We start from the raw sequence: 15310 nt of genomic DNA on the forward strand, positions 1-15310 counted from the left end.
AATGTTTTTACAGTGTATAGTCTCCTGTGTCACAGGCCTTGTTCTGGAATGTGGGACAGTTTAATGGGAGACTTTCAGATTTAGTCTCAGAATCCAAATGTCAGTTACTAGTTGAATTACTAAAAAAAATTCATGCAAGCTTGTACTATTGGGTTTTATTTTCTAGACATTGAACTTTAAGGGCATGTACGAAAAGGCTGATGTAAGCCCAGTCCTTCCTGTGGCAGAAAGTTCTTCTGGAGGAAATCAGTCTCTGCATTGCCTAACTTGCCCTAAGGAACTTCTCTCTTACCGTGCGTTATAGAGTAAGACTAGGGTCATTACCTAACATGAGCTATTACGAATACCAGATTTCTTAGCTTCCACTAAGGACAAGTATGTATGTATGTGTTCAGTGCTGTAATCCAAGTGCTTAGTGGAAAAAAAAAAAACTAAGCCCAAAAAGACCAATAATTTTCTGTGCTGCCAACAGAATATATATGTTCTCGCATCATACTTAGGGTTTTTCCCCAAATGTTGGTTCTATGACTTTGTAAGTCTGTCTTAGTCGTCTTCATCGAGATGATGATGTCTTCTTAACCTGCAATCTTTTGGTCAAGTTTTACCTAGATCTTAGAGACGTTATTTCCTATGGTTATTCTAAAGAAGCATTGCAACTCCTGGAAATGCACCAGCTTAAAAGCTTTCCCCATGCACACACACACCCCCGACTGATAAGCCATGCAGTTTGCTTGAATCACATATATAATACTTTATTTCCCCACTCTATCAATCAATGCATAATTTAAGTTCTAGAAAAGGTCATAATTCAATACCCTTTGACTTCAGTAGACACTAGATCAGACTCCACTAATTCCATTTGAGTGATCACTGTGAGAACTACTCTGTTCCGAAAATAAAATTTTAAAAGCAGGGTTTGTATTTTTATGAAATTAAGGAGCGTGTGGCACAATATGAACATGTGAATGTAAGTTTCAGACTTTTCATGTTTTGATTGATTAGGACCTTCACACATGGATGGTTTCAGGTGTCACCTGAAGACTTTGGGGTTGGGAGTGGGACAGGAAACGTTGTAAGATTACAACCATAAATCGTAGTCTCTGCTGACTGCAGGGAAGTTGACAACAACAGGGAACTTCTGCTGGGCAACAGGCATAATACCATTTCTGCCAGAACAGAGCCATCTTGGGGCATTCAACATCTGCTCGTTCTAGCCTGTATGTTATAGCCTGTATCTACACACACTGGAAGATGTAGAATTAAATGTTTTTAAATGGCACTTCAAAAGTTTGCCTTCACGCTGGCTTTATTTACTTATTCATTGATACCAAAGTTTGGTAATAAGGATCAAGCTTTTCATTTTTGCTAGGGGTCTGACCAAGGTCCATCCAATCAAGATCAGGCATTATCTGCCCAACAAGCTGCTGTAATTAACCTGGCTGGAGTAGGGAATTTTATGCAACCTCAAGCCACAGGTATGTGCTTGCTGAGCTTCCTTTTGTAGTTAAGTGTGTATCTTGATAAATTCACACTGAAATGAAGTTTGGTCTTAAAGAAGTCTTACGTTAGATCAGAACAACTTCCTATTTATTATCAGCACACGAATTATACAAGAAATACTGGACTTTCAAAGCATGCACTTTTCTGCTTTGTTTGGCAGTTAAGTGTAGTAAATCGATAATAGTGTCACATGAAAATAAGTCACGCTTGATACAAGAGGAAAATACAGGGAACTTCCATGCCAAACTTCATTGAGGAATGTTTCTTTAACTGTGTGCTTAACATCCAGTACGAGAAACCTCTTTGTGTCTCCACAAGCACTTCATAATCTAATTATGTTCTAACTAACAGTATGTATATCATGTATACTTTATTCTGCACTGTTTCCAATTTGACTCTGAAACTAATTCTATTGATCCCCCTTTTCTGTTACACTCTATTCCTATGTCTTCCTTGCCCGACCCTGACAAACTCGACCCGACCTCTTTGACCCGCCTGCTTTCCCCTTCTGCTTTCTTAGTGTTGTCTCAGCTTGGCTCTGCCGTGAACAGACCTGGGCAAAGCCTTCCTCAGCAGAGACTCCAGCTCTCTTCTGCCTTACAACAGCAACAGCAACAAGCCTTGCAGCAGCAGCAGCAACAGATACAAGTAATCCAGCAACTTCACTCTGACTGTGTTTTCAAAAAAATGAATAAATAAATTTACAAACACAGTTCTCAGCTCCAAAATAGTAATCTTGCCCCTTTGACTTTTTTTTTTTTAAACTAATGTCTTTATGGTCTCGCAAATGAAAAAACCCATGAATTTTGGCAAACTCTATAATGAAAGATTTGAAATCTGTAGTTCTCAGCTTGGAGCACTGAATTTATTTTTATTCATTTAAGCCATCCACCTTCCTGATTTGCTAACATTCAAGGAGTGCTTGTGGCACATATCTAAATAAGCTCTGCCAGGTGCCAGTAGATTACAAAGTAGCATGAATGTAAGCACCTGGAAATTCAAATGTAGCACTGCTACAGTCAGTACCTGGAAGCAACAGCTCTGGCAAAGCATTCCTTTAGCATTCTGTCATTCAGAAACTTTACGAAAATATTTTAATATTTTTTAGCACACAGTCTTCTCTTTGTGATACATACAGAAAATACATACAATGCATACACTGAAAAGGTATTATGTTAAAAATGTGCTACGTTACCCAAACATTCACTGAAGTTGCTGAGTTACTGCAGTTACTGCAATGGAGAGAAAGGGCAAAGAAACAAAGCTGTCCAAGTACACGTGTAAAATCTTAGATACGCCCTTAGCAGGCTTCTGTGCCACTGGTGCTGCTTGACTGTACTCATCGCCCCACTACATGGTGTATTCCTTTTGTCAACCTGGTGCTTCCTCATTTTTTTTCATTTTTTTTTCTTTTCATTTTTTTTCCCCCCACCTTCCTCTCATTCTTCCCGATGTGAAACATGGCTTTATAGTCAACACTAACAAGCTTTTTCTCCCCCTTCTCCTTCATGGCAGCAGTTGCGATTCTTGCAGCATCAAATGGCTATGGCAGCAGCAGCAGCACAAGCAGCTCACCTGCATCATCAACAGCATTCAGGCAGCCACTCAAAAAGTAAAAGGAAAAGAGGCACACCGGCCCCTCCAAAATCCTGAGACTTGCTTCTCCCTCCCCATCCCCCAAAATAAAAAATTGATTCAGAGGGGATTTTTTTTTTCAGATAAAAAAGGAAAAAGCTTAAAAAAAAAAAATCAATGTTTTACATTACTGGTGGGAAAATGAACTTTTGACGTTACACTGAAATAAATGAACTGTTTTTGGAAGCCAACCCTATAGATTTCATCTATAAAGCAGCTAAAGTCTGGTTTCCTTAAGTCACTTAATTTTTTAACAGAATGTTTTATCTTGTATTTTTTACCACTCAGCAGCATTGTACATAGTATAAGGGTGAAAAACATTTTAGAAAAAATGAACTTTGTAAATGTAGTATTGGTATTTGTTTATTTAGTATAAAAGGTTTGTGAACACTGTAACAAATACAATTTTTACAAATCCATTTTCAAAAATATCTCTCCTTTTGTTCACTTGGGCTTTATACTTTTTATTACTTTGTCTATGAGCTTCTTTACTTCTTTGTGCCTTGTAATTGCTCTGGTGATACAGTCCTGAAGCTTGGCTCCTGTAAGAGGACTTCCACCTAAAAATTAAAGGGAAAAATTTGATTTTCTATTTATACTTCAGTTAAGTATCTCTAAATGTGTTTTCCAAATGAGAGTATTAAGTAATACAGCAATTCTCATGACCAACACCTTTCACCTGGGGAGCATACAGCTTCCCCAACTCTAGCCTCGGGCAAAGAAAACAGAAACGGACTAGAGGTGTAACGGGAGACGTGCTCAAAATCTGTCCTTTGCTGTATGTAGGTCAAGCTACGACTTCTTTTTGAACTTAGAAGAGAGTATTTCAGCTGAAAGGACCTACAATGATCATAGGGACCTACAACTTCAGTCATGCCACCGTTCGCAAAATGAATTTCAAGAGCAAGCCATTCAATAAGTACTCAAGCGGAGAGCCTGTTATCATAGAGCACCCACATTTTACAAAGACAAGCAGGTACATAACAACATCTAGGTCAAGAAAAGATTATCATCTCCATAGGTTCCTGTGTTATAAACTTGGAAGTACCTGGTTTATGGACAGAACATAGTTTGCCTTCATCATCAGTTACAATAGTTACTGTTCCAGTTGCCAAGTCTTCTTCTTCAGCAGTTGGATCAACAATGAGTAACGTGCTTGTGAAAGAACACCACATGCAGACACGTTAGTATATGTTGCTCCATTAATGTTATTGCAAAGTACACATAACTTACTAATTTTTACCGCAGTCTTACAACATACTTGTAGGTGGATTTAGTGCTCAGGCTTATCTGTTTTCTAACCAAAATGCACCAATTTTAAAAAAGTAAAAACAAAAAAGCGGGGGATTCCACATATTCAAGTGCATATGTCTGTTAAAAGACTAGCTGTTGAAAATACAGCTTTATGCCCAAGTTTCATAGATTTGTGACAACCGTATATTACAGGAAAATGCCATTAAACTGCCATTTGCAATATGCAGTCAGTTATTTCATACTTACGCGGAGAAAATGGCATTGTTTTTAGGCGTAGGCTGCACTAAACTCTAGTAGACCTTAAGGCAAAACTCACTTCCCATGGTAAAGTCACCAAAGTAGTTCTCCGTTTCTTGTCAGAGAACTCCAGCACCACTCAAACTGGGAATAGTTCAAAAATGGATTTACTGGGTTCCTTAAGGCAGCCGAAATAAGCTGTCGTACATCACATGATGCAGATCATTAGAAGAGATTAAATATTGTTGGTTTTGAACCATTTAGTAAGCTAAAAATAGAGCAAACTAATAGAAAAAGAAAAAAGTGGATCTAAACTATAAGCCAACTTTGCACAACAACAAAAACTTTAACTAAAAAAAAGCTGAACAACCACCGCTTCAGCCTTAGTTTCTTTACAAAATAATTTAAAAAAATCACTACCATTACAAACATTTGGCTGAAGCGCAGGTATCGTGACAGGAAAGACTTTAGCTGAAGTTTTCATGAAGCCTCAGCTGACACTGTTAAGCTAAAATTTGGTATTGATGTAATCAACTCAGTTTGGCAGGTGGAGTACATCTATGTTAAGTGATGTTTATAACAAGGGGGGGAAGTCAGTAGCAAGGCTGTAGGAGCTGATTACACAAAATCGGTGGAAGGGTAAAAGAATTTTTCAATTTGAACTCGTATGCAATGCATAATTAAAGGTTTTCTGCATAATTTGAAACTTCACCAATAGTTTCAGATTGCCATTTAATAGCAATAGTGTAACAAAAACATCAGTCCATAGCTATGCTATGCAAAAATACTGCTTTATTAATTCTACCGACATGCACTGTGCAGCACTGGCCCTTTGCATGACACAGGGACCTGGCACACGTGGAGAGTTCGGTGCATCAGACTTATTATTTACGTACAGGTTGACTCCAGAGGAGCTGGCGGTGGAGCTGCACAGCGCTCTGCACCAGTGTTCCTCGCCCATGGCCACGCTATCCAGCAACCCAGAAGTTTTATTTATTCAAGGAGGGCTTTTACAAAGAAGAAAAATGTCTCTGGAAGCCAGGGTATGTAAAGCGTATTATTTAGAGGGCTGTGTCAACAACTGTAGAAAAACTAATAAACCAGAATTAAAAAAAAAAACAAAACCAAACCATACAACAGAGGCACACACAGGCACACACCCCCTCAATATTTAGTTTTAGGCGCTAAAGGGAGACTTAAGTAACTTGTTTGTCGCAACAGTGGGTTTCAGTGAAGGGAACAAAGCCCAACAGACTATCACTGAAAGCTTTCTTCCAAAGGCAACTTTTTTGTCTATTGGTAAGTATGTGTGATTTGTGTGCAAATAATACCCAACTGTCTGCCTATCACGCTATCCAAACTCTCTCAGTCTACAAACTTCAGACCCACAAGAACTGGTATTAAAGCAACGAACACAAGCACTGTAAAGTACTGATAACTTTCTGCTTTGATTCGTTTTGGTAATCGCTTGGTCAACATTTGAGTTTAGTGCTCTCCCCACCCCATCTCACATTTGAATGAAAGGGCCTATTAATCATTTCTGCAAATACAGATTAATGTGCCATAAACCCCTGACCTCTCTAAATACACCTAAATCTTAAATCAGATTCATAGCACAGTGAACATCATCTTATTTGTCATTTTCTACTTTTCAAATGGATGCCGCCATAAATAACTGCATTTCTTATAAACAGCAGCAGAACACATACTTATCATACTTGGACTAATGAAGAGCCAGTAAACAACTGCAGGTGAGGAGTCAAGTTATCAGATGTGATTGTTTTGGATTCTCATAATCAGATTCTTCACCTACATGAACAATGACTTAATAGTGCTGGTCATACTTCATCTTGGGTAATTATGTTTTCAGTTATCCAGAGGTTCTGTTGTTCTAACTGTACCATTACTTCTTACTTCCTCTGTTGACTAAATCCTTGGTATAAGCTGTTCAAAAACTACCATCTTTTATATCAGTTATTTACATAAGCTTCTAAATCATTAACTGCATTGGTAACATTCTTTCGTCCCGAAGATACTGCAAAAACATAAAATAATACCTATTCCCGTACTTTTAAGCATATCTTTTAGGTTGGGAACCAGTTCTGCTTTAAGTGACGGGAAGAAGCTGGACAGACTTCGTTTTGTTCTGCCTGCTCATTCGTATCACAGAACTACAGGTCAGTTCAACAAGAGAGGCCGCGGATCTAAGATCAAGTGAAACAGCACTGCCTGAGACTGCACGTTCTTCACTAGCAGAAGTGCGTAAGAAGTGCAGAAGCATCATTGGTAGCGTCCTCTGTCTTCCACTTTTACATACACAGTTGTTTTCATAAGCACAAAACAGTTACGAACTTACTCATCAAATATAGCAAATGATGTGGCAACTGGATGCTTTCTGATAATCAAAGGATTCTTCTGTTTTAAATTAACTTCTGATGAACCAGTTTCTTCATTTATAGTAACTGATGGCAATTGTACTGAAGAGATAAAAAGTGACAAGGGTACAATATTAAACATTGCTAGTTTTAGTAGGCCTAGAGATGTCCAAGACTACTGAAATACTTAGGCTGTTTTTTTACCATATTGGTAAGCCACTGAAAACAGATCAGAATAGAGTTTTGGCCACATTACTGGTGTTCTGTACAAAAAATTCCTTGAATTCGAGGAAAGTATTTAGCTTAGAACTACCCATTCGAAAAAGCATTCTCCTCAAGCTAACATTCTTCCTTACACAGAAGCATTTTCTGCTCCCAAAATGCCATCCGCTTACAATACTCTTAGAGTCATATTTAACAAAAAGTACTTTTCCCCAAAAAGCCTACTGGACATATAAAAATCTATGCAATCTGATCTTCAGATAACTCTTGCTCTGACAACCCATACAGTGTTGGACACAAGAAAATCAAGAGCAAAGCAGCTATAGGAATTCAAAGGCAAGCAATTCAGTAAGAAAAGGAGGCCTTGCTGTAAGCTTCCCTTATACTGCCTCCTACGTGCATTTATAACCCACATACCTGTGAATAATCAATCCGCATGTTACATGCAGTAAAAGTTTTTTCTAACTACAACGCATTAAGCTAGGAATATTCTGTTGTGACAAATAAGCAAAGCCCCCAACAACTTATTCTGCCTATACAAAATACATTAACAAGGTAAGACCCCGACCTAGACATTGAAGTTGTTTATAACCACTGCTGAAAGATTCCGATCTCCGACACAGAAGAACACATGGCAGAACAGCTATTAGTCTTGTGAGAGAGCAGTAACACGCATACAAAAAGATCCAACTCCCCAGTTGTTACACACCTATGGCAGCCATACCACCATTTCCACTTTGTAGTTTAGCATTCAAATGACAGGAAAAAAGCAGTCTTAAGGAACTGTGAAGGAGTTACCTATTCATCATGATTCAAAACTAACGTATTTCTCCAAGCAACGCTAATCAGAGCGTGTCTCTCGCTGCAGAGACTTACCATTTTTTAATGCTGCTAACAAAGCAAAGGCACTGGCATCCAAAATGTTTCCGTCATAGTCCAGACAGATGATATCACAGTATAACACCCAAGCAAGCTATCAAAAAAGGTTTGCACATGTGAGATACTACAGCAGCTAAGCAAATGGTGCAATATCTAAGAAAACGCTGGCCACATGAACAAAGATACTTGTTTCTATCATATGATTTTTACACTTCAGACATAAACCAAGCTAAGACGACTAAAAAGCAAGAACAACAACAGAACAACCTATAACCCCGAATACCTTCTTTAACGCCTCAACACTGTGATCTTGTTAGTATGTCCATCTTCATTTTGGGACACAACTTACCTTGCCATTTGCAATACATAGATCTTCTTTCGCTATTATCTGTGAACTAAAATAAAATGAGAGAGTAAACCAAGAAATAGAAGATTGTCTCGCAGAGTGTTTGTGTTTTAAATGCATTAAGATGATTCTTACTTTTCAATCACATCTGCAATGAACTGGCTTGCTGCTTGAGCCTCTTCCCCAGGTGGTCCAGAGCGAAACCTCGTTGAACAGAGGGATGGCAGTTCTACATTTGGAACTAGGTAGCAAGAATCATTAGTCATAAACTAAAGAAAGCAGGCAATGGGATATCAAAAATAGAAATAAGACAATACACACTCTTAATACCATTTTATGTACTTCAAATGAAAGGCAAGACCAAGAATTTTTCAACTAAGCCTTCTTACTTCTCCCCTTAAAAATAAAGTTATGCATGAGTTTGTATTAAAGAACTGGTAGTACTCTGTGCTCAGAAACTATATATTCCATGGAGAGGCACATACTCCTAACTACCATTTTCTGTTTGTAATCCTGCTATGAGTATCATGACCCCCCAGAAACTCTTCTTTAATTGTTAAGCATTCTTAGGTAGATCAAGAAACAACAGCATTTTCATCCCACTGCCTGACTTTACTGGTATGCTATCTGCTTTTCATCAACCATTAAAACCCGATGCTTTAGACTTGAAGCAAAAACATACATAAACATTTGTGAAAAAAAACTAAGCGTAATCAAGCTCACTGAAAACAACATACTTCTGAGATCCCTTATAAAAAGGGGGTTTAGTCTAAGCTCTCAGTTCCACGGAATTATTTCATTTCAAAAGAAACTCCAAACAGGAGTGAGGATGTACCCCTGGGACTTCTACAGTTCTCCAAGAAATAAACAGGGTTTATTTCACTGTTTTTAAGAGTTAAATTTTTTGCCTACTGGGACTTCAAGACAGAAGTTAATGTGCCTTTGCACAACCTTGCATGCCACCGTCTTCTATAGATGAACTACCTTCCCCCTCTTAACATACATACTTCCCCCTGCTGCAGGTTTGTTTTCAGCCTCAACTGGAATCAGCAGTAAGAAGGTAGCTTTATATGGAAAACTTACAAGCAGAGCAGGGGGAATTATGAAATTCCTGAAGTACCACTGCCTGTACATCAATTTGGAAACTGATTTTAAGGAAAGTATTCATCCTTTTAAGAAGTCTTCACAACACACTCACTCCGTCCCATTACAGCCTTTCAGCTGAAGCAATACAATATCTGAGTAAGATCCATACTGAAAAGCTTACCAATATATCCCTTATTAGCAGAATCTGCTGCGGGTGCAGCAAGTTCCTGGAGGGGGGAAAAAAAAAAAAAAGGACAAAAATGAAGAGCTGAATTTCGTACAAAAAGATTTTCTAGCTATTCTATACACAAATGGTCATTGTCTTGCCAGTTATCATTACAATGAGATTTACAAGAGCCATTTTTGATCAGTCCCTGTCTATTTTTTCTAAAAAAATAGTGATTTGTCTCATAGTTCATGGCAGGCCAGCAGTAAAGTTGAAGGCTACAAGGCACTTAATAGTCCAGGCAACTAATTACCAATGCACTTATTGATCAATATTCAGTAACTCTTCAATTATGTTATTGAATTCTCTTTTATCTAGAAATAACAAAGACTTTATTTTTGTATATATCTTTCCCCATACACAATACACACCACAAAAATACGTGTTCTCAGACTGCACAGGTAGGATTAGACAATTAAATTATATATTAACACATCTGAAAGTAACTCAGGTGAAAGACTGTAATTGTGTCTGACTGGCATATTATTGTAACTCTGCAGGAGAGTCATTCTAAACATGAATGCACAAGTTCAGCTAACAGCTAAATTAAAATAAAAACCAACCATACCGCTTTAACTCCACATATCACCGTAGTATTTCCTAACTTCACCAGGGCAGAACCATCTGCAGTTGTAATTGAACCTGAAGACAGAAAGTACTGTTCAATAAAATGTTTTTCCATTCAAAGGGTCTTAATTAACACCCACCTTCACAAAGTGTTTACTTTCCATCATTTTATACTAAACATAGGCTAAGCAAAGTCTCGACAAATCCAGGGTGGGAACAGAATCTCTGTATTACAGTCAACCACAAAGAATCAACATAGAATCGTTGAGGCTGGAAGGGACCGCTGGAGGTCATCTGGTCCAACCCTGCCGCTCAAGCAGTGCCACCTAGAGCTGCTGCTCAGGACCGTATCCAGATGGCTTTTGAATATCTCCAAGGATGGAGACTCCACAACTTCTCTGGGCAACCTGTGCCACTGCTTGGTCACCCTCACAGTAAAAAGTGTTTCCTCATGTTCAGAGGCAACCTCCTGTGTTTCAGTTTGTGCCCGTTGCCTTGTGTCCTGTCACTGAGCACCACTGAATAGAGCCTGGCTCTGTCTTCTTTACACCCTCCCATGAGATATTTATATACATTGATAAGATCCTCCCTCAGCCCTCTCTTCTCTAGGCTGAACAGTCCCAGCTCTCTCAGCCTTTCCTCACAGGAAAGGTGATCCAGTCCCTTTATCATCTTTGTGGCCCTTTGCTGGACTCTCTCCAGTATGCCCATGTTTCTCTTGTACTGGGGAGCCCAGCACTGGACACAGCACTCCAGGTGTGGCCTCACCAGTGTTCAATAAAGGAGAAGGATCACCTCCCTCTACCTGCTGGCAACACTTTACCTAATGCAGCCCAGTATAACATTGGCCTTCTTTGCAGCGGGGGCACATTGCTGGCTCGTGTTCAACCTTGTGTCCACCAGGACTCCCTGGCCCTTTTCTGTCACGCTGCTTTCCAGCTGGGTGGCTCACAGCATATATTGGTGCCTGGTTCCTCCCCAGGTGCAGGATTTTGCAGTTCCCCTTGTTGAACTTCATGATGTTCCTGTCAGCCCACTTCTCCAGCCTGTCAAGGTCCCTCTGGATGGCAGCACAACGTTCTGGCATATCAGCCACTCCTCCCAGTTTGGTGTCATCTGCAAACTTGCTGAGGGTATGCTCTGCCCCATCATCCAGATCATTAATGAAGACGTTGAACAGGACTGCACCCAGTATTGACCCCTGGTGTACTTATTTTAAGCCAGAAATCATAGATGGTTACTTGTAAGCCCACCTTCTGGCTGACTTACAGCAAGACCTAATGGAAGGCAGCATTGTACAATGGAAGAGACTTGCAGTGTCAAGTTTGAGCAATAATCAGCAACTATTCCATGCTGGTACGCTAACCTGTATTTTACTTTTAGAAATTACAAGGTGGAAGAAAGGCAGGTAAGGTGCTGCTGCTCACTGCATAAGAGGTATCTTGCCTCTGCTTGAGACAGTTGCTCATCAAGCTTAGAACAAAGCAGAAACCAGGAGTCACTGCCTCTTTCAAGATGCTAGGGCACCAATTTTGTGCTGGTCAGTATATGCCTAGACACTGCCTTCAGCATCTATAACATACGCTGCTGATCTTAGAAAGAGACAAGCTTCCACGACCACCTAAATTGTGCTGTGCACACCAGCCCAGGAGCAGGACTGAATAATTACACTGTGCACACCAGCCCAGGAGCAGGACTGAATAACAATGCTCAAATATATTACCGTACCATGCATTCTCTTTAATGCTTGTTGAAACAATAAATAAAAATCCTTCCTCGTTCTTGTTTCAAAATGCAAGAACCAAGAAAACTGATTAGCAAGTCATTAAGGTCACTATTATAATCTGAGATTAATAATACCTCCCCCATTATTATTATTCCAAATAAGCACTTGCCTATGTTGACAGTGGTGGCCCGGAATTCACCTAACTCCCTTCCATCGGGTCGACAGTTCTCTTTCTAAACAAAAATTACAATGTTCAAATTAGAAAACATTTTTTTAAACAATACACCAGTATTTATGCTATAGGAGCTCATATAAAATAGTATTCTCTTCTTTTTAGTAGAAATATGCAGCTACAAAAATGCTAGAGAAAACTCGATCACATTCTAGCCAGTTTTCCATCAACTGATACGTAGTTCGTGGTTGTAGGCCCACAAAAAAACCCCTATTTTTTTTAATTTATTATGATTTATTTAGAAAATAAATATAACAATAGTTTGATTGTCTCAAGATTACTCGATTGTCTCAAGATTACTACAGGCTAAATTTAGAATATCATTCAAGAATGAATATTCACCAATACCTTAAAATGAGAGTTTCTACCTGTCTGCATTGTTTAGATTTTGCAGGCAATTCCTCCCCCCCATCCCCACCTAGTGGAGCTCTTAAAATTAATGTCAGAGTGAACTAAAGAAAAAAAAAAAAAACACAACACAAAACACTCCTCCAAAAAAACCCAACGTTCAAATACTGTCAGTCAGAAGCTATATAATACCTGAACCTTAAGTTAGAAATTGCACCAATTCACCATCATGTTAGATCTGAATTATTATTCATCACAATTTCAAGCTTCTCAAAAGCAAAGACTTTTGGTTCAATTATAAGAACCAAAACTGACTGCAGTAATACTAGACCCATTTTTAAGTCGATACTACCTTAGTAATGGATAGACTAATAAACAAAAAAGCCAGTGGTTTTCCTGCACAGTTACGGTGAGCACGGTTAGCAGTGATATCCTCTATTATTTATTTTTAGTAGCATCTAAAAGCCTGGTCTGACATAATTTTGTACTAGACACAAACCTGCATCACCATCTTGGTCAAATTTAACTCATGTTCCTTTCGAGGCCAACAAAAGCATTTACCTATCAAATTGAACAGGGACACAACCACATCAATGCCACAGACAGATGGAAAAACACGTTCTGAAGAGTATGACCATTTTTCCCCCACTCAGTGAGTTTTCTGGTTTTCCCTTTAGTTTCAGGTTTCCATACAGACGAATTAGAAAAGCAGAAGCAAACAAGAAAAAATTAATTACAAGCAATTTATACATGTGCATCGTGTTTTACTCACCAAAAATCTTCTGTAATATTCCAATGGTTCCACCGTTCTAAAACAAATAGAAAGAGAAGTTCACATGCAAGCTGCCAAGTAGGTAAGAGATAGCAAAAAAGATAAGCAAGCACGAACCTACAACAACAAATAATTTGAGAATCAAGATGACCGGCAAAGCTGCTTGGCAATATGGTTAACAGATACACAAGGAAACTCTAAACTGATCTAAGAAAAAGATGTTTTCCTACATTCACTTCCAAAACGTTTCTTCCTTACAAGGAACCTGCCTGCACGTACATCTAACACAAACTGCTAGCTTTCACCCCAATAACCTTGACTACTAGTTTTAATTCAAAAGGAGTGTTTATTGAGACAAGGGTGTAGAATGTTTTTGAAGAAATGTAGAAAGGGTAATTTTGTTACAGTGTCTGAAATACTTGTTAGTTCAAGGACTGCATTCAGATGTACAAAATGGTTTAAAACAATGGTACAGTCTTGAAATGTTACAGTTTTTCTTAGAATCTGTAAGAAAATGTAAAATTAAGAAATATGCTTCATGCAGTGCTTCCGTTGAGAAATAATTAATGCTTATTATTAATTATATACTACTAACAGCATTTGAGCATTTGTGTACTAGTATTTTAAGCACAGAACATTAAAGTAAAAAACACTCATAAAAGCGTTGTTAATATTTGAACAAAGCCTTCTCAGTTTTGTTAAAATAAACACTTCTGGGGAAAAAAAAAAAGGCTAACTGGAAAAGCCAAGTTTTCCAAATGCAAACTAACATATAGATGTATCACAACTCATGATGGCAAGCATGAATTAACCCCCGTTGGTTCCCCATATGTTGGTCCTGTACCACCATTTTTTAACCCCAACACATGGCCTGTTCTCTTCCAATTCATGTAAAAGCACTTGTTAAACCTTGTTTCACATGTTTAAGCCATGAATCTGGAAGAAGCAGGGACACTGGATCAGAGAAGTTGTGGATGCCCCATCATTGGAAGTGTTCAAGGTCAGGCTGGATGGCGCTTTGAGCAACCTGATTGAGCAAAAGATGTCCCTGCCTGTGGCAGGGGGGCTGGACTAGGTGATCTTTGAAGGTCCCTTCCAACCCAAACCATTCTACAATTCTAAAAGGAACAGGAATTCCCTACTGTTCTAAGCTCCGTGTAATGCTTCACTAAACCCGTTCTGCCTGTACCTCTTCCCTTCCACAGAGAAGGCTGCCCTCCTCCACTTCTAATGCTCCAGGAACCATGGGACAGCTTGGGCTGGCAGGGCCTCTGAAGGGTGTTGGGTCCAACCCCTCACCCAAACCAGGTCCACACAGAGCAGATACATCACTCAGGACCCTGTCCAACTGCACTGTCTCTGAGGATGGAGATACCACAGCCGCCCTGGTTGACCACCCTTCACTATGACCTCCCCCCCGAATATCTATTCAGAATCATGTTTGAACCTGCATCCACAGTCTATCTCTTCTGTCTTCTCCACACCGCATCCCACCAGGTAGCTCAAGGCCTTACTGATCCCTGCGCTTAGCCATGCCTTTTTAAGGCTGCACAGACCCAGGTCGCTCAGCCCCTCCTCGCACATTTCGGGGCTCCAGCCCCCTCAGCACCCTGGCAGCTCCCCGCTGGACGTGTCCTCGCCTGCCCGCATCTTTCCAGTCCCGGGATGCCCCAAAGCGGAGCCGGCACCCCATGTGCCCAACACCGTGGGCATGAGGCGTCCTGCGCGGGGGTGTCCAGCGGGAAGCTCCGCGGGGAGCCCCCGGCACCCACCCGCGACCCAGCGCCGCCGGGGCGCTCCCGCGGCCGGTAACGCGAGGTTACCTCAGCCAGCGCCGGCGCCTACCGCAAACCGGCCGTTGGAACGGGCGGCTGCCGCCCCTGCCGTGGAGATCACGCGGCACCA

The 15310-nt window shown here is 40.0% G+C and overlaps 3 protein-coding genes across 9 annotated transcripts in view; 2 read left to right on the top strand and 1 right to left on the bottom strand.

The window, feature by feature from the left end:
- The window catches only part of SUPT20H (suppressor of Ty 20 homolog (S. cerevisiae)), a 35226-nt gene extending 31672 nt beyond the window's left edge, over positions 1–3554 (top strand). For 6 of the 7 annotated variants that reach the window (XM_009327707.1, XM_009327711.1, XM_009327705.1 and 3 more), the window contains exons 21-22: positions 1370–1475; positions 3016–3554. In XM_009327707.1, coding sequence (XP_009325982.1) covers positions 1370–1475; positions 3016–3116 — 207 coding nt within the window. In that variant the 3' untranslated portion in view covers positions 3117–3554. The remainder of the gene's footprint in view (positions 1–1369; positions 1476–3015) is intronic. The other variant, XM_009327708.1, reaches the window with a different exon arrangement.
- EXOSC8 (exosome component 8) lies at positions 3482–14989 on the bottom strand. The gene is made up of 11 exons (XM_009327853.1): positions 14853–14989; positions 13406–13442; positions 12223–12286; positions 10329–10402; positions 9716–9761; positions 8584–8689; positions 8452–8497; positions 8100–8196; positions 6983–7103; positions 4184–4290; positions 3482–3695 (listed from the first exon to the last, which is right to left on the bottom strand). The coding sequence occupies exons 1-11, from the start codon at positions 14987–14989 to the stop codon at positions 3580–3582; spliced, it is 951 nt and encodes a 316-aa protein (XP_009326128.1). The 3' UTR covers positions 3482–3579.
- Positions 14990–15070: 81 nt separating this feature from the next.
- ALG5 (ALG5, dolichyl-phosphate beta-glucosyltransferase) overlaps positions 15071–15310 on the top strand; it is a 22801-nt gene continuing 22561 nt past the window's right edge. The window contains exon 1 of the mRNA XM_009327854.1: positions 15071–15213. Within this exon, the coding sequence (XP_009326129.1) occupies positions 15071–15213 (143 nt within the window). The remainder of the gene's footprint in view (positions 15214–15310) is intronic.

The sequence above is a fragment of the Pygoscelis adeliae genome, unplaced genomic scaffold, assembly GCF_000699105.1.
Source record: "Pygoscelis adeliae isolate BGI_AS28 unplaced genomic scaffold, ASM69910v1 Scaffold14, whole genome shotgun sequence".
Taxonomy (NCBI): domain Eukaryota; kingdom Metazoa; phylum Chordata; class Aves; order Sphenisciformes; family Spheniscidae; genus Pygoscelis; species Pygoscelis adeliae.